The sequence below is a fragment of the Saccostrea cucullata genome, unplaced genomic scaffold, assembly GCF_032062105.1.
Source record: "Saccostrea cucullata isolate Sc308-1 unplaced genomic scaffold, CSIRO_AGI_Scuc_v1 ctg5824, whole genome shotgun sequence".
Lineage (NCBI taxonomy): Eukaryota > Metazoa > Mollusca > Bivalvia > Ostreida > Ostreidae > Saccostrea > Saccostrea cuccullata.
Genome location: NW_026929260.1, coordinates 12,347 through 36,644, shown reverse-complemented (window position 1 = coordinate 36,644; position 24,298 = coordinate 12,347). Strand labels below are relative to the sequence as shown.

Below are 24,298 nucleotides of genomic sequence, written 5' to 3'. Positions count from 1 at the left end.
GGTAATAGTGCTAATTACCCACGGTCGATCAGCTGCGAATGTGCCGTGAAGCGTGAGAATTCATGAATCGGTCGGCCAGCTGTTTTAACAGCATTAATAGTTATCTACTATATAAACTACTGTTAACAGGGCTCTGTATTTTTGTATTACACGTTATTTTGTTGAATTCTAACTGTGTTCAGTTCACTACATAATAATTAAAAGATTTACAAGAATTCAAAGACGTAGTAACGATGTCTCGTAGTAGACACGCATCCGAGCCAGGGCAGTCGAAACTAAATAGTTTTTTTTAATGTCGGCAATCTTGATGATATTAGCCCAAAAATACTCTGTAAAAAATTCATATTCCTCTGTATTTAATCAATTTCCCATGCTATGTTTTTTAAGCTTTAACTTTATTATCTTTTTCGATAAAATGTGCATAGGACCTAAGTGTCAATCGCCGTCTTATTTTTAGAGTTACTTCCCGTTGTTATGAGACGTCGCGTGGCGCTATTTTTAGCACTGGGGCACGTGGAGAAGTAAACAAAACTTGGTGAAAAACGCATTATCTATAAAAATAGAATGCTTAGAAAAAAAAGGACACTTATCCAATTGTCCCTTTGTGATTTTACTTAAAAAAATACTACCCATTCATCAGTTTTAGTCATATTTAAACAAAACATTTCATACAACAGGCTACACCAATTCTTACAATAATTAATTTCTGAATAATATTGCCCTGGTTAATGTATCAACATTTTTAATTCCTTCGGAAGATTACTACAGTTTTGGGCAAATTCTGGTACATTTGTGAGGTAAAATACAGGATAAATCCTTTTCAATTTTAATTCTTATTTTTTTTTTAACTTTAAACAGAGTTAGTTATTCCATTGTTTTGTGTTGCAATGGTAAAGTTTACAAATTATAAAACCAGTCATTGATTAATGAAGATTAGGAAGTCTAACGCGCATTCGTGTTTTGGGTCACATTTTGTCTTCACGCAGCCTCCTCCATGGTTTAATTTTCAAATGTGGAGAACCCTGTACCACTGAATGAAATGTAATGAAACTTTCACAGATACTTTGTAGCATGATACCATTGTGCACCTTCTATTTTACTTTTTGATCTTCCATTTATTTCGGGTCTCCCAGAGCAAAACATGTACTTTGTCATTATAATCTTATGTGAGGTGGGAGGTATCATTTCGTGAGCTCAGTACTCAAAGTACCTCTTGTTTTAAATAATGAAATAATTATGCAATGAAGTCATTATCTTTAGTATTTCACAGCCAAAAGAAAATTATATTTGTGATAACACGCAAAACTTCCTTGACAAGCAAAAAAAAAAAAATGATCAGACTTAATTATCGAGGGAGCACATCCCTTACGTATACAGCTATATATACCTTCATCACCTGCGTGTGGGGTTTATATATCTCAGTTGATTCGATACACAAGAGCATAATCGAGGTAATTTATTAATACAAATTAATGAAACAAGAATATCAGCGATCTCGTTTAAAGTCATTATTTTGTAAGTTCTATGGTCGATAGCAAATTACAATTTATTTTTGAGTCAAATGCTTAAGCCGTTATTCACACACTGAATTGTTAAAGGATTTACCATTATTTCTCGATCATGACAAGGAGCACACGGAGGTTGTGACCGGTCGGCAGGGGATGCTTACTCCTCCATGGTACCCGATCCCACCTCTGATGTTTTGGAGGTCCTTGTTTGCTCCGCTCCTATTTTGTATTGTTGAATTGACGTCTGAGCTTTAATATTGTTCGTTATCTCCATATATTTCATCCATACAGAGGCTTTATTGGAGGAGTACCCCAATCTCCCATCCCCCGTCTCAGCAGCCATGTATCATTTCAATGCCGTGTATCATGCAATGCTCGTAATCACTACATATACCAAAGCTTCAAAGATTTTTTTCCTAAGAAGATCAATGGCACAAGGTCAGAATAACAAGAACATTTACGAAAATGTCACAAGCAATATTAATATTTAATGAAACATTGTGTATGAGTCTTTTATCCCTTTGTTCGGGGATCTGATTTGATAAATTAAGAAATATTTCGTGTAATTTTTTTTATTACGAAATTTAATCTGTAAAATGCATTTTCATAACATGGTAAAGTTTAATGGAAGAGAAAACAATGAATGGAAATTTATGATTAAAACACTTTTTATGAAGCAAAGAATTATTTTCAATGCTCCGAATGTATTATGACTGAAACAAAAACTTTCACTCCATATTTGAAATCCACCTTTATTTCTCTTTTATCTCTTTATATCTTCTAAATTCATATTTAAATGACTGAATTTGCATAACATATTATACTATTTAAGAAGAAGATTTAGTAAGTTGAAATGTTGCCAATCCTTTTTTTAACTTTTTTTTTTCAATACAATGCCCAAATTATAATACATATTAGTAAGTGCATTTAGAATAATTTCAATGTCTGATCAAGAGACTCGGGAAAATATACTTTTTGAGAAATTGAGGGATAATCAAGCCATTATTGGACTTCTCAATGAAATACAGGACCGATATGAAGGATTTTAAAGTCACTTACCAATTCTCGTCGCAAACATGAAAGCCTTTGCAAAATAGAGTATATGGAGATAACAAACAATATTCCAGCTCAAAAGTTCTTTAAGCAATTCAAATTTGGAGAGAGTAATCATGGACAATAACTATTGCATAAGTCACATTTCCCGGCCGGTGGCTGTAGACTGTTGGTAATCCGTGGTGTTAGCGATGCCCTAACATCGATTCACATCGGCCTAGTAGTCCTTAAAGTATCAGTCACATTATCAAGGGATGGGGTATATGATGGCCAACCAATGCGTCTTTGGATAAATATAGCGTGGTTGCCTGTCGGACTTACAAAGGCTCAGCGATGCATTGCTAATCATAAAACGATGTTCCAGTGCATATTACATCGCTCATAAATTGGTGAACATCGTTCGTACTTCGGTCGACTATGGGCCAATGTTTGGTCGAACATCGACCGATGTCTGTTGCCCACCACTCAACCCCCCGATGACCTCTGGTTCAACGGACACTTGACAGTGCTCGGCCATACATCGGCCAATCCTTAAAAGATGTGTTAATGATGGGTGTCCGATGAGGAGCGATGTGGGGCATCGGTGGAGGCATCGCTGAATTTTAACTACATCTTATTTTCTACCGATGACCCCGAAATTCGCCGAATGACCTCAGTCACCGTCCGATTACTATAGGCCAGCAACCACGCCATTTTTATCAAAAAACGCATCGGTTTCTCATCATATACCCCATCGCTGGATAATGTGACAAATACTTAATGCCTTAGTCACATTTCCCGGCCGATGGCCGTAGACCAGTGGTAATCGGTGGTAATCCGTGGTGTGAGCGATGCCCCAACATCGGTCCACATCGGTCTAGTAGTCCTTGAAGTATTAGTCACATTATCTAACGATGGGGTATACGATGGCCAACCGATGCTTTTTTTTATACTGAAGTCAGTAAATAAAATTTATCATTACCCATAAGTCAAATGGTGATCGATGTTTTTCGTTTTTTTTAAGGTTATTATTTAAACACTGATATGTCGACAGATTTTTTGTTCGTTATTGACAATCATGACAAAGAACACACGGCGGTTGTGGGGATGCTCATTCCTCCATGGCACCTGATTCACCTCTGGTGTTTTAGAGGTCCGTGTTTGTTCTGCTGCTATGGACTTTAAAGCTTGAATACTGTTCGTTATTTCCATATATTTCATCGGTATTTAATTTACAAAAAACTTCACGCTCTCTTGTACTTAATAAATTGAAATTATTTACTTGATCATGTTGATAGAATGACAGGAAGGGGAAGGCATTTTTGGGTTCATTTGATACGTTTTTAGCTCACCTGAGCCGAAGGCTCACGTGAGCTTTTCTGATCACATTTTATCCGTCGTCCGCCCGTCTGTCCATCTGTCTGTCCGTCTGTCTGTAAACTTTTCATTTTTTTGACTTCTTCTCATGAACCACTGGGCCAATTTTGACCAAACTTGGTACAAAGCATTCTTGAGTGAAGTGAAATTTAAATTGTCAAAATGAAGGGCCAAGTCCCCTAACAACGGGAGATAATCAAGAAGAGACAAAAATAGGGTGGGGTCATTAAAAAACCTTCTTCTCTAGACCACTGGGCCAGAAAAGCTGAAACTTATATAGAAGCATCCTGGGGTAGTGTAGATTCTTAATTGTTCAAATCATGACCCCCAGGGGTTGGGCGGGGCCACAATGGGTAATCAAAGTTTTACATAGAAATATATAGGAAAAATCTTTGAAAGAACCACTGGGCCAGAAAAGCTGAAAATTACGTGGAAGCATCCTGGGGTAGTGTAGATTATAAATTGTTCTAATCATGACCCCTGGGGTAGAGCAGGGCCACAGTGGGGAATCAAAGTTTTACAATGTTGAATCAAAGCATCCTATGGTAGTGTAGATTTGAAATTGTTTAAATTATGATCAGTTGGGTAGGGTGGGGTCACAATATGTATTTTAAGGGGAAATCTGGTAAAAACAGAATGGTCAAAGCTTCTCAGGTGAGCGATGTGGCCCATGGGCCTCTTGTTTAAATTCTTATCTTAACCATAACAATCTTACGGTTAAGTCAAGTGATAGCATGCTCCTCGTGATCATTATTTTAACAAGACATTCTATTGAGTACCAGCCGCGATGACCTTTGACCTTGAACTTATTCATTCGACATAATTTTCAAAAACTCTATTTCTTGACCGTGCTCCTGAATGGTAAGTGCTAGGTGTTTACTATTTTACCATTTTTTTTCTTGTGCTGAGAGCTTCTCTTGAATACCACCAACATTTTATCTTTTCACATGGACCTCAGACCTACCTTCTTTTGAAAAAAAACTTTGGTCAGAACTTTTGAATGGTTGATTCTGTGACTTTTATATTTCACCAGTGTTCCGAAATTCCCTAGGGCATCATAAATATTGACTCCTTGACCTTGTCCAGTTTGATCTACTTTTGAAAATCTCCAACTTTTGTAATAATTATTGAACTGTTGTTGGTATTTTTTTTTTAAGACGGACTCATTATGAGGAACTTTTTTTGGGGTACCAAAAATTATTTTCTCTTGATCTTGGGGTTTGACCTGCAAACGACACCATCCATCATAAGCTGCAATACGAGAGCACCTTTGTATCAGAAACACATCTTGAATTTTTATAAAGCTCCCCAAAAAACTTTTCCTATTTATTTGAATATAAGTTCCAAGTTGTTGTCTATATTATTTTTTGATATATGTACATTAGCATTATATAAATGACTTGTCTATACACATTTAATATTGATTATTCATTATTTAAGTATTAAGTCACTTTTTTAAAGAGATGTAGTCCATAATGTCAAAGGTATATGCAGACATATTGAGTAATGCACCAGTGCGCATAATGAAAATTTCTTTACACAAATCGTAGCAGATATGCGAGACAACATATTTTAAAAAATAATGAATCAGAGCTTATATTTTACTTTTTCGAACTCCCTGCCTTGTTTTGAAAATTTGATTGATTATTAAGAATACTTGAATTATCGCTTTTATTTTAGCTTTTGATTTTCGCTTATGTTTTTATCTTGCACGGCATTGAACATTTGTGACGTCAGAATAAAATGCATATTATACATTGTGACCTTTTTTTTTACCCCCGTTCTGTGTTATAGTGTATTGAAATAAAATAAACCAAAAAATACAGTATCGATATTAGTCTTCTATGACGTATCTTGTGCATTCAAGAGCAGAAAAAATTAAATTTTATTCTTTTTTCAAATGATTACATGTAGAATATCGGCTCACAGGCTTAAAATTGAAATTGGACGTTATCAAAAAATACCTAGAGAGGAACGAATTTGTTCACTTTGTCATCACAACGAGATTCAGGATGAAATTCATTTTCTCCTTGTATGTCCTCATCTTAATGTACAAAGACTTGAACTCATAAATATTTGTAAGATTTAATGCAAAAATTTTCAGTCTCTATCTTATAATAATCAATTTTATTGGCTCATGACTAATGAAGACCCTGACATCCTTAGATAACTTGCTGGATTCCTTAGTAATTTACCTTAATTGAAGATATTGTGATAAGCATAAAAAAAATTATATGTATACCTCTTTCCCAGTTTCTTGCCTTTAACTATATATATATATATATATGTATAAATTATTATATATATTTGTATGTAACTTAGAATACACATGTATGTATATTCAGTATATCTCTTATATACTTGTTTTGGTTTTTTCTTTAACAATTGCTCTTTATTTGTAATATCATCATCATGCTTGTTCTATCATTTGGATCCTCCTCCTTCTATTTGTAAATCTTTTTGCTCCTCCGGGGGCCCAAATTGGATTAATAAAATCTTGTATCTTGTATCTTGTAGCAATAAAAGAAACTGATGTTCAGAAAATGTTATTTTTTTTTAAATTCAAGCTTATATTCTAGTATCACTGTGAATAAAGTATCATTACGTGTATTATATTTATGGTATAATTAGATTTGTAGAACAGTACTTCTGACGTCAACTATCTAGCTTATTTTCTCCATGATATAAAAAAAAACACTAACATCCATTTAAGCGGTTTTTATATAGTATATTAATGAATAAATGGATAATAAATGCCCATCTATTCAAAATATTCTCATAGATAAAAAGATAGAGGTATGTGTATACAGAAGCATAATCTTAGACGAACTGTACTGAAAAACATGAGCATTAAATATACCTAATATTTTTTTAAAATAAATATCTTTAGAAGGAAAATAAATCGCAGACACAGTACAGCGTATTGTCCATGTGTCGGATTAAAGAGGTTCACTGTAGTTGGTTTGACAATAAATCAATCATCATCCTAATTCTCCGTCCAGACATCTTTATTTATCAGTTTTTGTAAATAAAAACAGACTTTTCTAGATTCAAATTTATTACAACACATATAATTAAGATCTTACTAAATCATTGGTCAAAAAAATACAACAATTTATTGCTTTAAGAATTGTTCAATCCCACTTCTTTTACCGACAAAAATATACTGCTTAACAAGTTTGCCACTTGGCCATGGTGTTAAACATTATTTAAAAAAAGAACACTGCGATAAAGATTTCTTTTTTTAAAATCCTTTTGATGGATGATCTTTCCTCTGTAAAAAAAAAATTAATTAATGTTTCATGGAAATGGTAGCATATTTTTTCTTTTTGAAAAATATCTTCATACCACTGGAATTTTTCTACGGAAATACAAAAAACTGGTAATTATGATTTAATGAGGTTTACCTAGTGACGTCTGATCATCATGGTTATCCCTTTCACTGATGTCCCGCCGCTCTTTACTGTAGGATTCCAAGGGTAGTTCCACAGTGCCGGGGACCAATGACCGTTATAAGGAAGGTGTGGTGACAGGCGTTAAACCACCAACCTCCTCTACGGCGACTGTAAGCAGCACAGTTACAGCTACACTCGTCGTTATCTCTGTCTGGGTGGAGAAGTACATCCCTGACAGATCAGCTGAAGAAACCCCGGTGTCTAACATAGCGTCTCCTGTAAAATTAAATAAAAGGAATCACAGAGATAATCCATTTATATTTCATCAATTTGATTTTCAATAACTATGCTGAGGTACTTCTAAGAAAGACGGCTTTAGGTGCTGGAAAGAGCGATAATTTTTAATTTGTTCAGTCCTAGAATCACCGGTTTCTATCATACTGGCACTTGCATAATTAGAGAAAATATAGAACAGAGATAATAATTACTAATTTAAAGCTGTACAACACATTCCTGTAAATATCTAGATACTGAAGTACGTCTGAGATACACAGTTTAACGTATTGTTTCCTGTAAAGAGAGACAATTTAGGAAGATTTGATCACGTGCCAAGCCGTTTTACATCCCAATAAAACTAAAAAAAAATGATAGTACCTTATTATTTATATTTACATTTGTGATTTATTCATACTTTATATCAGAGATCAAAACACAGCGCAATTCATATATCACCCTTCCTTAAAAGTATGATTTTTTTTTTGGGGGGGGGGGGGGTAAAGGCCACTGGAAATATTAGAAAACAAGGAAAATTAAAAAAATAATATCGGTCCAAGACCGTGCCTTTTAAAATGTATTAAATGCAATACTTAGTAAATCGTTCAGAATTAATCGAGATAAGATATGGTGTATCTGTAAATGTTTTAAAATATTTGATTCTCATAAAATAAAGCATGGGCATGTTAAATGTGAAGCGCGCTGTGGTGTTTTGAATTTGGATTTTTAAAACTTTTTTTATTTGAATATGTAACCGATCAAATGCATTTTTTATCATCAAATTTTCTTAAACTTTTCGACATTTAAGATAAATGACGCTCTGTAACCTCCTATTCCGTAGTAGTAAAAAATGTGATGTATTGAAAATCATACTACATTTTCATTTGATAGAGAAACGGTATAGTAAATGTGAAATACGTTGCGGTGTTTAGAATTTGGCTTTTTTAAATTTGAATTTGTTAGCGATCATTTTGTGAAGATGTCGATATTATAAATCAATTACACTCTGTAAACTTCTTTTTCCGTAGTAGTTTAAATGTGGATTATTATAAAAAAAAATGAGGAAACCCAGGCTGTAAAGGTTTACAGGCGAAACCAAATTTCAGAATATGTTACCTTGGTGCTAAAAGTGTAATATAAACTTTAAAGCCAGGTGAATTTCATGAGGAAAAACAAAATGACAAATCTGCAATATCGCATAGGCTGACTTTTATCATTTTGCTTTTCCTAATTAAATTCACCTGGCTTGGTATATTTTTCTAAAGTTTTCTTTACACTTTTAGCATCGAAGTAACATAATCCTTTACTGAGTGTGATTGGACTGTATTTGTTGTTTTTTTTATTGAAATGTTACGAATATTTTCCGAGTCCTTTTCATTTTCCAGTTCTTAAAAGAAAGAAATCAAAGAATTATCCACTTATCTAAACTTGTGACATGATATTGAGTCCTCTCTAAAGAAAAAAAAAGTTTGTATCATCTGTCCTTAAAATATATATTTTTAGCGTCTTGACAATAACAAATTAAATGTCTGCTGAATTATACCTGAAAATGATATTCTGAAATATTAAACATGTTTATCTAGTGTGGAATAAAAGGTGCATACAGAATATCAGAAAAAACCACATCTTTCTCTTTTTCAAAAACTGAATAATCTTTCAATACAGAAAAGCATAATTAGGATTTACGTATTTTGAACCCAATTTTGAGAACTTATCTTGAATACGTACCTAAGGTCCCCGTAGCAGGTCCTGCAAGAAAGAGTTGATATTTTCCTGTTTCATCGGAAACAGAGAATCCGTCGTACATTTCATAAAGCGTTGTACCATTCTGTAGAGTTATGGTCACATACAGGAATGAGGTACCTTCTTTTGTTAATTGATGGATTACGTCATTTCCTGTATTAAGATATTTAAATTCAGCTGAAAAGTCCATTGCAATACAATTATTTCTATTAAAAATATGAATCTACCGTAAAGAAAAATCAAAATATTTTTCTTAGCTGCAAACAATAATGCTGAATATGAGCTCATTAAAATATGCCGCTAAATAATTTACTTCTCTACTTTTCTTTCTACTTGTAACTATTTGAGATACATGTGATTTTCGTGTGGAACCCATCCATGTATAACCTAAGCTGAAATTCAGATCTTTTTTACGCTTTAATTTTCTACCTGCCAAAAGATTTTTTTCCTGCAAATTTTGAAGGAATAACAAGTTCATATCTGGAAGCAATTTACACTTGCCAACCCAGACATTCCGTTCCGGTGAACCAAAACCATTCTTATATTCCTCCAAGTTCCTGTCAAAGCTCACAGATCCGTCTACGCGTTTCTGAATCACCTTTCAAAATTTACATGCGTAAAAATTCAATGTATTGCTTCGAACCATCATATAATCATATATTATAATATGAACTCAAAATATTCACATTAATTTTTATTTTTCAATCCTTAAAAGAATGTGAGTTATATCATGTACTTTTAATTCTAAAATAGATTACATACCGTCCATCCCCCGCCCATTGTCGACATGTCACAGAAAACATTGACAGGAATGGTTAAGGTACCGTAGGGGTATATATCATACACCCCTGTACTGGTTTGGCCATCTTCACAAAGATCATTACAATCTTTAGGCATGACAGAAAAAATGCAATCTAAAAAAAATGCTGGAATCATAATATGTATACGTACAAGAAGTGAGAGGATATATAATGCCTGCATGATATATAAACGTTAACTGTTGAAGCTTAAATGTTACTACATGTACAATGCAAATTATATCAAACTGTTTCCCAAAATTAGAATTAGATTAAATTAAAATTAAATTCAATTATTTTGATACTCTGTTGATTGAAAGAAATTTTAAAGGGGGGGGGGGGTGCATTTGTAGATCAGATGATAAGCCATTTGGACAGTAAAATAGATGGTGAAAAATCTAGTAAAATCATGATATCTACTTTTTTGTATGATATAATGTATAATGTATGTGAAATTCAACATTTCGTAAATTATAAGGTCGATACAATGACCAAGTTTTTCAACAAACTTAATCGCATTAAATTCAGACTCGCGTCTGTAACAGATTGTAAGGCCTTTATTTTCACAATGAATTGTCCTAGAACTTGTCGTTTTCCAGATCAGGACAGTCGTCACAAGGTGAATCTGACCGATCGACAGAGGATGTTTACTCCTCCAAGGCACAGGATTCACATCTCAGCTTTCGGGACAGCTGTTTTCAAGATAGCAATTTCGAGGAACTAGTTTAAAGTGAGCTTTTTCGATTATGTAGTAAATTACAAGCTATAATTTTCTATTGGCTTAGAATGATCATTGTCACAAAGCTTAAATGAATATTATTATTAAATACTCACGGTATGAGAATTTAATCTTATGTTTTCCATCACATACTAAGAGATAATAAGAATAGAAAAAAAGAGAATAGAGGAAATCACAAATTATAATTCAATCAATCTCAAATTAATCACTAATTCAAATTTTTTCAAAATTACGAAAAAAATCAGCAAAGAGATAAAAATATTAAAAGAAGAGTCAGAGAAAGAAATCAAGTCTTCTTTAGAGGGACTTTAACAAAAATCAAAGAAGCAAACAGGAAAAAAATAACAAATATACATACAATCATAAGAGTAGTATCTCCAACCGGCCTCATCAGACATTTCAGACGTTAATTTTTCTTGTGGATACGACATTTCTTCATTTGAAAGTTAAACCCAAAGAAGACGCACTCCCTTAGACACATCGCGGCACACTTGGCCAATGAACGAAAATTATGTTCTCCTAAAAGTTCGTAATTTGATTTCTTATCATTAAATTCCAGTTTCGCGGTAAAATTCTGAGAAATAATGGAAGCTTCGGATAAAGCTAAGAAACCCACAATCAAGGAGATGAAACACTGGCTGCTCATTTTTTTTCTAGGAAAGAGTTACTGCTAAGTTCCTGTGAATTTTTGCTAAATGGTATTTCAACAGCCAATAATATATATCCAACATTAATCAATGTCTGAAAAGTGATTGGCTTAGCGTTATGTACAATGTACTCTCTCTTTTTTTACAACTGTATAGGTATCGATTTCTTTGAAGTTTACATGAATTGTCATGAATATGTTTTAATGACATTTGGTCAAAATTAGGTTAAACCCTGAAGTTGTACGTAATGTGCAGGTAACCTTCAACCTTTAGTAAGGAATGAATACATCTTCACTTTGCAATTTCAATCTAAACTAGTGCTAATTGTAACGGGGACCGTTACAGATGTTCCCCTAAAGCTCCCCAACTCCCTTTTGGTGCCATATTCCCTGTAAGCTCTATTAAATAAGACATACTTTATGATATTTAGACTTAAACAACGTTTTCCCAGAAGAATACAAAATATATTGAAATTTTAGCATTGCACGCGTGCTCATATGAATGCATGTACGTAATGATCATATCATCTTGTCTACACTATTTATGTATTTTAATATACAAAATATCAAAGCATTTAATCAAGAAGTATTCAAAAATACACTCAGTCAAACGTATTTTTGATTTTACTCATTTCACGTGCAAGCATGTGCATGATGACCATACCTTCTAGAGGGAGTTCATTATGTCTATCTATATTCTAAATCCCATCCTCTTTGGTTGGAAACCAAGGGAGTTATAACCATTTAAAGTTTAAGCCAATGAGATTATAACGCACGTGCACGCGTGTGATTTCATTAAAATATTATATATCGTATTGTAGGATATCTTAATGCATGACTATATTTTAAATTTCAAAGCATTTCGTCAAAAAACAAAAAAGATATCGAGAATTTTGTTTCAGCCAATCAGAGCAAAGCGCACGCGCACGCACGTGCATGCATATGCATGGTGACCATACCTTCTTGTAGGAGTGTATTATGTCTGTTTATGTTCTAAATCCCATCCTGATTGGTTTAAAAACAAGGGAGTTATAGCCAGTTAAAGTCTTAGCCAATCAGATTGCAGCGCACGTGCATGTGCGTAATTTCATGACAATTGTTACAAATCATATTGTAGGACATCCTAAAATATGCCTATGTTTTAAATTTCATTGCATTTGGTCAAAAAACAGAAAAGATATTGAGATTTTCGTTTCAGCCAATCAGAGCGAAGCGCACGTGCATGCGCGTGAGTTCTTGCTAATTTGACAGTGTCACATTATCTACACTATTAAGATATCTTTACATAATGAGTTTCAAATCATTTCATTAAAAAATGTTAAAGTTATAGCTATATTAAGTATATCAGTCATTTCACCCATATCACGCGCACGCACGTGCATGCGTATGCGCGCAAAATGACCTTCGTTCTGCACACCTACACTACACACCTATTAACGCTAAAAAGGTTTTAGGTCAGTTGGGTGAACAGTTTCTGAGAACACTTCCGGACAAAAAAGTAGTGGAGAACAAATAAGAAAAAAAGAATAATAACTAGAGCCGAGCTCGTTGCAAAGCAACGAGTAGGTCTTCCGTTGGAGCTGTGGACAGGAAGTACAGACCTTGGGTCAAGGTCACTGCACTTTCTTATGTCAACAACCTGTCTTCCCAGCATGAGCCTCCAGTAAATTTTAATTACAAGGTTATACTTAAACATTTTTTTCTTTGTCAGTGACCTTGATTTGCCAGAAAGACATTTGATCAGGGTCATGACAAAATCTCCAATCATAAATAATCTATTTTCAAGTTAGATCCTCCACTGATTTTCATTTACTAGTTCGAAGTAACGAAGTAGTAACGAAAATATTTCTTCTGTCAGTGACCTTGATCTTAACAGAATAACCTTGGCTCTGTGTCAAGACAAACACCTTTTAGTGATTAGAAGTTCATAACCCCGACAGGAATTTTACAACTTTTCTGTCATTGGCCGATGAAGATGTTTGAAATTTGCATTATCTCGTTCCATTTTGTCACAGGTCAGAAAAACAACATTGAGGTATTTTAAAACATCACAGGATATTACTATTCAAACAAACATGGTGTTTCTATTTATGAAAGATAGACGGGGTTGAAAGTCCCTTCCATAATACGTATAATAGCTTTACTTTCAATGAGATTAAATCAAAAGTCCACAAATAAAATATTTTTCCTCATTTATTTCAAAGTTTGGGTAAAGGGTAAAGGGGGTGAGGAGCATGGGGATGTCATGTTGTATACGTAATACATTTGAGGTTATTATTCTGTTAGACAGGAAGACCCGAGGAGTTGTGATTTGCTGATCATGATCTAAAACACGTTGACAAACCGAAACCACATGGTTATATACACGTTATTCAATCAATTAATTCATAATTATTTTCCTTGAAGGAGGAATGCATGGATAAAGGATTAAAGAAAATTCCCGATGTACAATAGCATCCGAGCATGGACTTCATTTTAGTACTACACATTGGCGTCGAAGCAAATTGCAAATTGAAAGTGGGGGGGGGGGGCTAAGTGAAAATAGAAATTATACCTTCAAAAAAAAAAACCTGGCAACCAAAAAAAAAAAAAAAGGAAAGGTTCTTTTTCCCAAACACGAAAATTCTATTTCGTGGGGGGGGGGGGGGGGGGGGGGGGGGGGGAGGGGAGGGGAGGGGTGTGTTAGGTTCGAACTTCAGTACCAAAATTTTTTTCCGAAACCACCACTTTCCTCATTTTTAACCTATAATGCAACTTCTCTAAGGAAAGTGGGGGCTAAACCTACGCAGCAATGTTCAATGTCTATACAAAATATATATTGGGAAAAAAAGTGGGGGGGCTAAGCCCCCCTAGCCCCCCCCCCCCCCCTGGTTCCGACGCCTATGCTACATAATGATATTGTACTTAACGTTGAATAAAATTACCAAATAAATCAAATTTAAATAGGAAAGGGAGATTATGTTTAATAGAATAAAAATTAGACAAGACTCGCTGGTAAAAACTTGAAAGTACTTGAATAAAATGCCTCTCACTCGCTCTCTCGTACGCGTATTTTTTAAAGCAAGGAAAGTTATTTGCGCTAGATATAAGTTCATCATTTTAAAGAAAATACTGAGTTATATACGGTAAACGATACAAATGGTTTGACTTTGGTGCAGGTTATGATTTTAACAGTTTAATTTAGGTTGTAAAAGCGTGTAATTACATGATAAGTCTGTAATATTCAGATAAGATTGTTACCCCGGTATATAAGTTCTTAAATTTTCGAATCTGGACATATGCGGGTTTATTACTACTTGAATGTACATTGTATAACCTGCTACTGATTTTTAACCACGGAACAAAATTACAATGTTAGCACACTACACTAATCATTTATACGGGTTTTGAATAAATTATTGAATAAATTATAAAACAAATTAAGTTGATTGCTTTAAAATCATTATTTCTTGAACTTTACTATAAAACCTGTAATATAAATTAATAAACAGTGTGCAGCACAAAAGTCACTTATGAAGTTTACACGTGCCGGTGTTTTTATCGATGTTTAGCCCATTTCATTGAGTATAATTCTATCCTTACGATTCGGAAGATTCTCTTTAAAAGTTTAAAATTGGTATAGCCATGGTTAATATCTGTGATGAAAAAAAAATGTGTTTCGGAAAATTTGTGTTGAAAACGGATTTATTTGTGTATGAAAAGAGCAAAGCTTGTGCATTTTAATAAATATTGGTTGAAGTAAAGTAACTGCAGATCGCCAGTCCTTGCGCTATGAATCGTCAAATTACAAATGGAGCCAACGAATATTTAAGAATTGATGACTGATTAATGTACATGTAAAATAAATGCCCCAGCGTTTTGTACTAAAGTCAAACCTAAAACATTTAAAGTTATTTTTGAAAGATTTAATTTCCTTAGAGAAAATAATATTTTCTTACTGTTGTAGAATGGTTTGTATATATATACCAATTATTTTGCCTATGACTGCGGGGTCAATGGTTTACCACGGTGTGTCGCTTTAGAATTTCTCGGCCGCGTGTAATCGAAAGATAGATTCCGTAATGGTAAACACACTTAGAATCTGAGTTCCAGGTGAATATGAGAATCGCGCAGTAAATAATTGTGTATTATTTGACTCTTAAAAGTTTTTTTATGAAATATCGTTCAAATTGTTTGTGTTTATATTCAAACGAATAAAAGATACTCATACTTTTTTTTCTATAACTCTTTCTCTTGGAAAGATCTTTATTAATAAAAGGAAAAAAAATACCATTGAATACTCTGAACGGGAAACAAAGAACACGTTTAAAAACTAATTTTAAAAAGAGATATGATACAGCGTGGTAAAATATTTATTACTTACGGCAAGTTTATTTCAATTATACGCATAAAGAGTTCTTCAATATCAAAATGAGAACGGAGCCTTGTTTACGGTGAATACGGATCTAGCTTTCTTTCCTACCATACGTAAGACACGAACAAAATAATATTTTTATGGGACAGAGATCGTATAAAAAGGAACAATTTTATCAAAAATTAATTTAACGATTCTGTGGTGGTTTATTTTTTATGTATGACTGTAGGTCGCTGGATCACACGCCGATTGATTCCCGGTGACCGACTTTGCCCTGGCGCTATCGAGGGAGGCGCGTTATATAATTGTAAACAAACAAGGTGAATGTTAAAGCCGTGCACTTAGTGGCTGTGAATAGTATATGTGCTTCTTAGTTATGTTTTATTTTCTCACTATATTGTTTGCTTTTATGTGATGAGAAGAAAAGATTATATTTTCTTCCCTTTTTAGTAGACTTGGTTTATACGATTTTTAAAAAAAATGAAATAAAAGGGAAAGTTGTCAGTGAATAAACATGATAATTTGTAAGAAAAAAGCACAAACACTTCGAGAACTTTATTCTGAAGAATATTAGCCTCCAATGTAGCCATGTTTATTATTTATAGTAAGCTTGCTTTGGTTACACGCATGAGGAGCTCTCTTTTACGTGCTGAGTGAAAAGAATTACCTGTGCATATATAGGTCATGCACCAGCTCATTTAAAACAAGACTCGAACACAATCACAATTTCATGAGATCGGTAAGATGTTAAAGCACAACTTTATAATCGATAGTCATTTCGAAATATTTACCGTTTTTGAGTTATAAAGCAAAAACTGTCAAGGTCCTTTGATTCCTAATCATAGGGGCCAGCCCCTTTTGAATATTATTATATGAAAGCCCTTGCAATTATGCACAACTTTTGTTCATCATGTCTTAACAAAATATTTTTAGTTTTCAAGATAAAAAGGAAAATATGTGTAAATTTTCGCTCTTTTAGGCGTTCTAATTTTTGACCCCTATATAGCGCCATTGTGAATACAGAAATCGAAAAACAAAAACCAATGTGCACAACTTCAATAAATCTGTTACCTAAAAGCAGTAAAAATTCTGCTCCAGCTTTTGTGGTCTCTGAGCCTTTATCCGGAAACGAAAGCCTATAAATTTTCGTTTAAAGGGGAATAACTCAAAAGCGGAAGTGATTTTTTGAAATGTTAGATACCACTCTGATAGAGTTTAATAATGTCTATAATGTCTGAAAATTACAGCGAAATTCGTTGATAAATGAGTGAGATATGACGCCTCAAAGTTGGCGTCTAGGAAGTAGAGGAAAAAAAAAGAATAATAATCTTTACCAACAGAATCAGTAGAAGGTCTTCCGTTCGAAACGGAAGACCTTAATAATAAGAAGAAGAAACCGAGTAAAAACAACATGTTCCCAAACTCCGTTTGGGGAACATAAATATCATAATTTTAAAAAAAAAATGCTGTTTGTCACACTATTTTTGTCTCAAATGTTAAGATATTGGTAAGTGCTTTTTTTAGTTAGCTGTCTTTGAAATACTTTAGTATCGAATTTTTATATATACTTGCCCTATTAAATGTAGGCCTCTTACTCTTAATGTAATTTAAATTAACCTTTTTTGGAATTCGAGTACAAAATAACAATGAACTAATTCTCAGAGTGTACTAAGAATCTATTTATAGCATTAACTTCCAAACGTCAATGTAACACATAAAATCATCATAGGTTTAATTACTTTTGAATTTTATTTTTTTTGGAAAACAGTCCTGGACACACCTTACAAAAAATCATATACTTTGTAATATACAATAATAAAAGGGTTCTTCAAGGTGCTTCTAAGGCGATTTAAAAATCTTGCATAAATTTTTTTAGGGTACATGCTCTAGATAAAGGGTTGTATTTACTAAATGCGACTCGAGGTAGATAGATTACATGGGCACTTTGTTATGAAACTCAAACTCATTTTATTTACATTAAAATTCTACCTAGAAACAGTCCTGTTTGTGGAGTTATTTTTGTTTTATTTATACTACTTAGAGTCGTGCTCTTCATGGTTCTTTTTAACAGGTCGGAGAGAATACTCGAAATCGGGTATTATCCGTGAAATCGCGTATAATACCCGATATTAGGGTATGGTTGAATCCGCGAAATCGGGTATAGGAGGTGTTTTCACCTAATAAAACTTAAACAATGGGATGGCGCATGTTGCCGAGTTAACTTTCATCTAGTTACAAATGTCTTCTAAAGGTATCACTAGCCAAATAAGAATTTGGGAGTCAAGATTATTGCGCTCAGGACAACAAATACCCGTAGAGCTCAGTACATTTCATGATCTGCACACAAAAATGCGTTCGATTTGCTTTATATTTCTTTACGTTAAAAGTACATGCATCTTCCTAATGTTCATTCCCAACACAACAGAATTGTGAAGTATCAGAATTCGGGAATTTATAATTTATAATTTTCCACATCAACACGACAAACATGAACAATTTGTAAATAAATCAAATTATACGGAAACACATTTCACACACAAGATATAATGCATTTTTAAACAAGGGATTGTCTATCGTATCTAATTATGCGTCATTAATTACTTTCACATTCATCTTGTGCATAAAATCAAATTTGTGAATGTATAAATAATGTAATGATAAAAATGTCTAAACCTTCGGCTAAAAAAACACCCTTTCTCTTTTTTTTTTTGAAAATCTTTTTTTTTATCATTCATACATATTTGCAGAATATGTCTTCAACATTTTAGCAGAGACAGTGATAGTTTCAGGAATACAGCTTATGAGAGAACATAACTGTTGATCGTTTCTTTCGCTAAGTCATCAATATTTTACCATTTCTTGGCGACTTCAAAAGGGGGGGGGGGGGGGGTAAGGGCTTCTTGACCTCCTCGGACAAAACATCCTCGACTGTGTTCTGCATGTGTCCAAGACACCTCTCCTTTCGCAAACATTGAATTAAATGTTAATGCAAAGTTTTTTTTGCTATATGTCTTTGAATGTCACGGTCGGTTAAACTCGGTTATATATTTTTAATTGTAGGGAAAATTTATTCATCAAATAAAAATTATGTAGGCAAACAAAAAGCAACCTGTTATTTTCAAACACAATATGATACTACAAGTAACTAAAATTCATGTTTATTTTTAACACATTTTTTCATTATAGATGGGCCCGTGGGGATCCGGGTTAGAATAGGTCCTCAGTACCCCCTTGCTTGTCGTAAAAGGCGACTAAATGTGGCGGTCCTTCGGATGAGACCGTATAAACCGAGGCCCCGTGTCACAGCAGGTGTGGCACGATAAAGATCCCTCCCTGCTCAAAGGCCGTAAGTGCCGAGCATAGACCTAAATTTGCAGCCCTTCACCGGCAATGGTGACGTCTCGATATCAGTGAAATATTCTAGAGTGGGACGTTAAACAGTATACAATCAATCAATCAATCATTATAGATGAGTATTAGGAAAAGTTATTGCCATGAGTTATAAGTATCACAGAGAAAATAACTAAAAGAAAACTGTGACATAGTGATTGTCTAGAAACATTCAGAAAGTGCGTTGTATAGCATATTATAATGAGGTTTTAAGACAGCGATATAAAAAAAAATGCGTAAAATATACAACAGAAGGTAAAATCTACCCTGTCTTTCAAATAGTATAATAAAGAAAGGAAATGGCTACAATTTTTATGAAATTTTAATGTCCGATGAGGAATTATATTCTCAAAAAGTAAGACAAGAGTTTCCAAGGCGCAATTGAACACTCCATTATTTCAGTTTGTCCATTAACATGTTCATAAACGTAAACACTATAAGAAATGTGAAAACTTGACTATGCAATTCATATTTGAATATGACTGTACCTCGATCTATATTGAGAAATTCAATGTATTATAAGCTCTTGAAAAGATGTACACATTTGACTTTTATTCATACCCCCCCCCAAATAAAAAACAAACAAACAAACAAACAAACAAGAAAATCCTGTTCACATGATTTCTCGCCTCGCTCTCAATTCTCACACAAATGCATAAAAAATGGTAAAATAGCATATCTTGTATCCATTAAAATGCAACTAAAAAATTTACGGTGTCTTTGAATAAAAATGTTTAATAAAAAATTAACCTTTTTACGGAAATTATTGAGTTTGATATCATTGGAAAGATAAAAAAAATATACACATATTGTGACTTCACTTAATAATTTTTATAGAATGTTGCTGGCTATAAAAATGACGTAACAAAAGACACAATTTGATCAAATAAAAATATTTAAGACAACTTTTTCTCATTACTCAGATGCAAGCTAACGGACGCAAATGCCAGCTGGTGGAATGTTTACACAGACTACAATCTATCATATGATGTTCTATTTCGCAGATCTTCTTGTTCTGAAATGATTTAAGCGAGTGTCAAACAACACATGATTTTATCGAATCTCGCTCAAAATATTGCGTAAAAAAAGACCTAACTGTGAGAAAAAGACAAAGTTGACAATCAAAGAACAGTAGGTGATCCTGTTACAAAGTTTGATGGCATCAATTCGTCGGGTGTGTAACCAGATTTGTGGGATCAATGAAGGCTCAAGAGAAGTTAAGTTTATTTAGCCCTTAATTCATGGAAATTTAATAAGATTTTACATGTCTTTGTAACTTATAATCCTTTTTTGGAGTCAAAAGTCAAAAGCAGTAGTGAGTTTTGGGGCGCCGAAGTTGAATTAATATGAAAAAATACGCAAAGAAACAAGTCAGGGGGAAGACTTTTGTACATTTTATTTGTGAACTGTAAGAGTCCTGTTACTCAAAATATATTTGTTGAAAACTGCATTAATATACTTCAGTTTTATACAGACATGTTTTATTTCATACAATGGAGAGCTAGATAAAAGACTGAGAATCCAGCTGTATCATATAAATAAAATTCTACAATGAATGTCGATGACAGCATAACCGGACTTAAACCATGCTAGTAAACAAACCATACAATGAAATATAGAATTACTTATAAACAGTACCATAGCCCCACTCAACTTCTTTGAAAATTAAAATTTTCTTTGAAATATTTTTTCAAATAACCCTTTGGCAGATTTTCAAAAATTGTCTCATGTGGATAAAAACGCGACTTTTCAGTATGCTAAACATTCTATATTCTGACGTCATTTTCGGAGTTATTACGTCATAAAAATTACAAAGTGACGTCACAATATGTGTATATTTTTCTGATCTTTCCAATGATATAAAACTCAATAATTTTCGTGAAACGGTAAATTTTTTTATGAAACAGTTCTCAGAACATTTGAAATGCCCCTCGTACAAACATTGATATAACTGCTAATGAGGCAACTTGGTATCTATATGAGAAGTATATGACGTACATTGTAATAGATCTAAATTTTGAATTCAGCAAAGAAAATGTAATTAATTAATGGATTCTGATAAATGATAAAAAATACCTTGGGTGCATGTTGACACAACACTAACTTCTCTAATTATGATGCTTTACAGAGCACATTTTTAAGTTATAAATTATATGCCTCACCGAAAATTACGAAGTTTCTTCCTCTGAATTCCAAAAATATTTCGCAATACCATTTTACCACCTTTTATAAAAAACATAATAAGCTCCAAAAAGGGATCTCCATAATTAAACTTCATGCAACCACTGATGCTTCACCAAAAGCCTTATTTGAATAATAAGGCTTGTTATCTGTTTTGATTGTGCAGCTTTACACATATGTAAAATGTAAATGTCTTTTACAACCAGAGTCCTGCTTATATTTAATTGGTTTCTTCCAATTTCTAACTTCTAACCCGCCGTGTGTTCGTGTTATGATTGGAGAATAACGGGGAAAAAATTCCGTCGTCAATCAGTGAATAAATAATGGATTAACAAGAAGTATATAAAAAAACGTTAATTAGCATTTGACTCAAAGATAAAATTTTACAGTGCAGGGAACTAATTTTGTTACAAAAACCAGCATCAGGATCAGCATAAGTAGGATCAGGATAGAGCTAGCATCAGCATCAGCATTTAAAAAAACAGCATTACTTGGATCAGCATCAGCAAGCAAAGGATAGAACTAGCATTGACCTATTTTAAAACCAGCATTGACCTACTCAAAATCAGGATTATCCTGGTTTACTAAAACTACAGATTTGATTTTCACAAAACGAAACCGCAAATAGGCATTCCTATATTTCAGTCGGAAATAAATACAAAGAATGTATTTCTTGCTGACAAATTGGTCAATATAATCCTAAGATTATTATTAAATTAATTTAATAGCAATAGCCCCGTGATATTTTCAAATCTGAATCAGCTGATCACCAAACGCTATGGAGTCTACTGGTGAGGCCACGCCACGGATTGATGATATTGAGATCGGTGATAAAGGGGTAAGTAGTTAGGCTTGCACATGAAAAATCAGTTAAACAATATAATAAAAGTATGATATTGTGAGTATGACTAATTTCTACAAAATTCCATTGGGTTTTATAGGCATGCACATGCTACGAAGTTTTTCAATCCGAATTTCCTCTAAATTTACGGAAGTCAGAAATAAAAGTCGCAGTGCATTTGACGAGATTATCTGCAAGCAATTAATCATAGACTGAGGTGTAATGAACAAAACGTAATTAATCCAATGCAATAGTTGATTTTATGTTAATGAATCTGGTGTAAATATTTTTTAATGCGAAAGTTATTAAACTTTATAAAAACTTGTGCAGAAAAATGAATTTGTGTATGTACAAAAAATCATTTTGAAATAGCTAAAATAATTATGATATATAGGAGAGAGGACCTGTGCTTGAAAATATGCATACATTTATTTTAAAACTCTTTCACTACATATTCTTTTCCTTGTTTGATGAATAGCATCTTCATAGTGGAAAGTTGTGTATACAAAGTAGTTTGTATGTCCTTAGCTGCAGATCTGTAGCTCTCCGAAAAAAATATATTGATAGACTGGAGAGCTACGTACAGTGCCACCCATTGAAAAAACTGTATATTTTTTGCGCATAAAAAGTACGTGTGCTCGGTTCTTGATTAATTCTTCCAAATTCTTACTCAATTACAAAAAAGGAAAGATTTAAAAAAATTCCTTTATCCTCAATCAAGTACTCTCATAGCTATTGTTGACATCTGTCAACGAAGCGTATTGGACCGAATTAGCTTTGAAACCAAAATGGCAGTATAAATAAGCGAAATGCTCGATGACTACAATATCAGGGTCAGGAGAACTATTAACAACAATTATGAGGAATGTTTGGTTGTGGAAACAGCAAAAGAATATGTTAGGAACACATGGTTAGTAATATGTTGAGATTACAGTTTTAAAAACATGGAGAAATAAATTGAGAACTAAGCGCTCTTTTTTGTGCGCAATAAATATACAGTTTTTTCAATGGGTGGAACTGTATCTCTCCGGTCTATCAATATATTTTTTTTCGGAGAGCTACAGATCTGCAGCTAGTATGTCCTGTATGTAGAATTTATTTTTTTTAATGTACTTGAATCCATTTATACCCTTGCAAATAAGATCTCAATTCAATTAGATACACAAACTTTAATCAATAGGAAGTCTATTAATTATATATGCTATAAATAATTATTTGTGTTTTTCCCAAATTTTAAAAAATTGTGGGAGATTAAAAAAAAATAATAATATTAAGGTGATCAATCATCAATGAATAAATCTTGTCTTCTTTGTACTTTTATAGAAATGGAGTTATATGAACAGTCCACAGTTTTGTTGCTTCATCACCGCACACAAGAATCTAGATCTAATTCATTCATATGAAGACGCAAACACGTTCCGGTGAAGGGCTGCATATTTTAACCTGTACTCAGCACTAAGCCTTTGAAAAGTGAGGGATCTTTTTCGTACCAACACCTACATGAACTGCGACACTGGAACTTGGTTTATATGGTTTCATTCAAAGGACCGGACAATCTACATACAGTGATGTCGGAGACTGATGATTCAAACAAAATTCTGCTTTTTAAAAAAGACAAGTGTTCTTCACTCCTAAAAGTAGAGGGCAGGGACCGTAGAGGACATGAACAGTGTGATGTAATGGTGGATTTATAACTTACAATAAAAAACATTCTAGAAAGTGAATTTGTTGAAAGAAACTACTGGTGATAAAGAAAAAAAAACTTCATTTGTTCATGCGAACACCATGATTCTATTAATTTATTTATTTGACTTTATAATACAAGTGAAAAAGAGTGAATATGGGATATGAATTGTAAAACTATTAATCTAATAATTCCATGATTACACTATTTCATAAAATTCTAAAAGATGTTATGGGACACTTTGTAATTTTATTTATATTATAATTTCATTGGTTAACTTGGCACTGACTCTAAATAAATTGTAATTTTTAGACACTGGAAATTTTGTTTTTATTGTT

At 33.3% G+C, this 24,298-nt stretch overlaps 1 protein-coding gene across 1 annotated transcript; it reads right to left on the bottom strand.

Moving 5' to 3' along the window:
* Positions 1–7,427: 7,427 nt before the first annotated feature.
* On the bottom strand, positions 7,428–10,225 carry LOC134280243 (microfibril-associated glycoprotein 4-like). The gene is made up of 4 exons (XM_062762653.1): positions 10,091–10,225; positions 9,834–9,926; positions 9,314–9,413; positions 7,428–7,588 (listed from the first exon to the last, which is right to left on the bottom strand). Exons 1-4 carry the CDS (start codon positions 10,223–10,225, stop codon positions 7,428–7,430), a joined length of 489 nt encoding a protein of 162 aa, XP_062618637.1.
* Positions 10,226–24,298: the final 14,073 nt, after the last annotated feature.

Excerpts from the sequence above, each read along its gene's own strand:
- LOC134280243 (XM_062762653.1), bottom strand. The coding sequence starts at position 10,225 with ATGCCTAAAGATTGTAATGATCTTTGTGAAGATGGCCAAACCAGTACA. Across the intron at positions 9,414-9,833 it reads CACCGGAACGGAATGTCTGG|AATGGTACAACGCTTTATGA; the intron begins GTTGGCAAGTGT and ends ATAACTCTACAG. Across the intron at positions 7,589-9,313 it reads ACCTGCTACGGGGACCTTAG|GAGACGCTATGTTAGACACC; the intron begins GTACGTATTCAA and ends TTAATTTTACAG.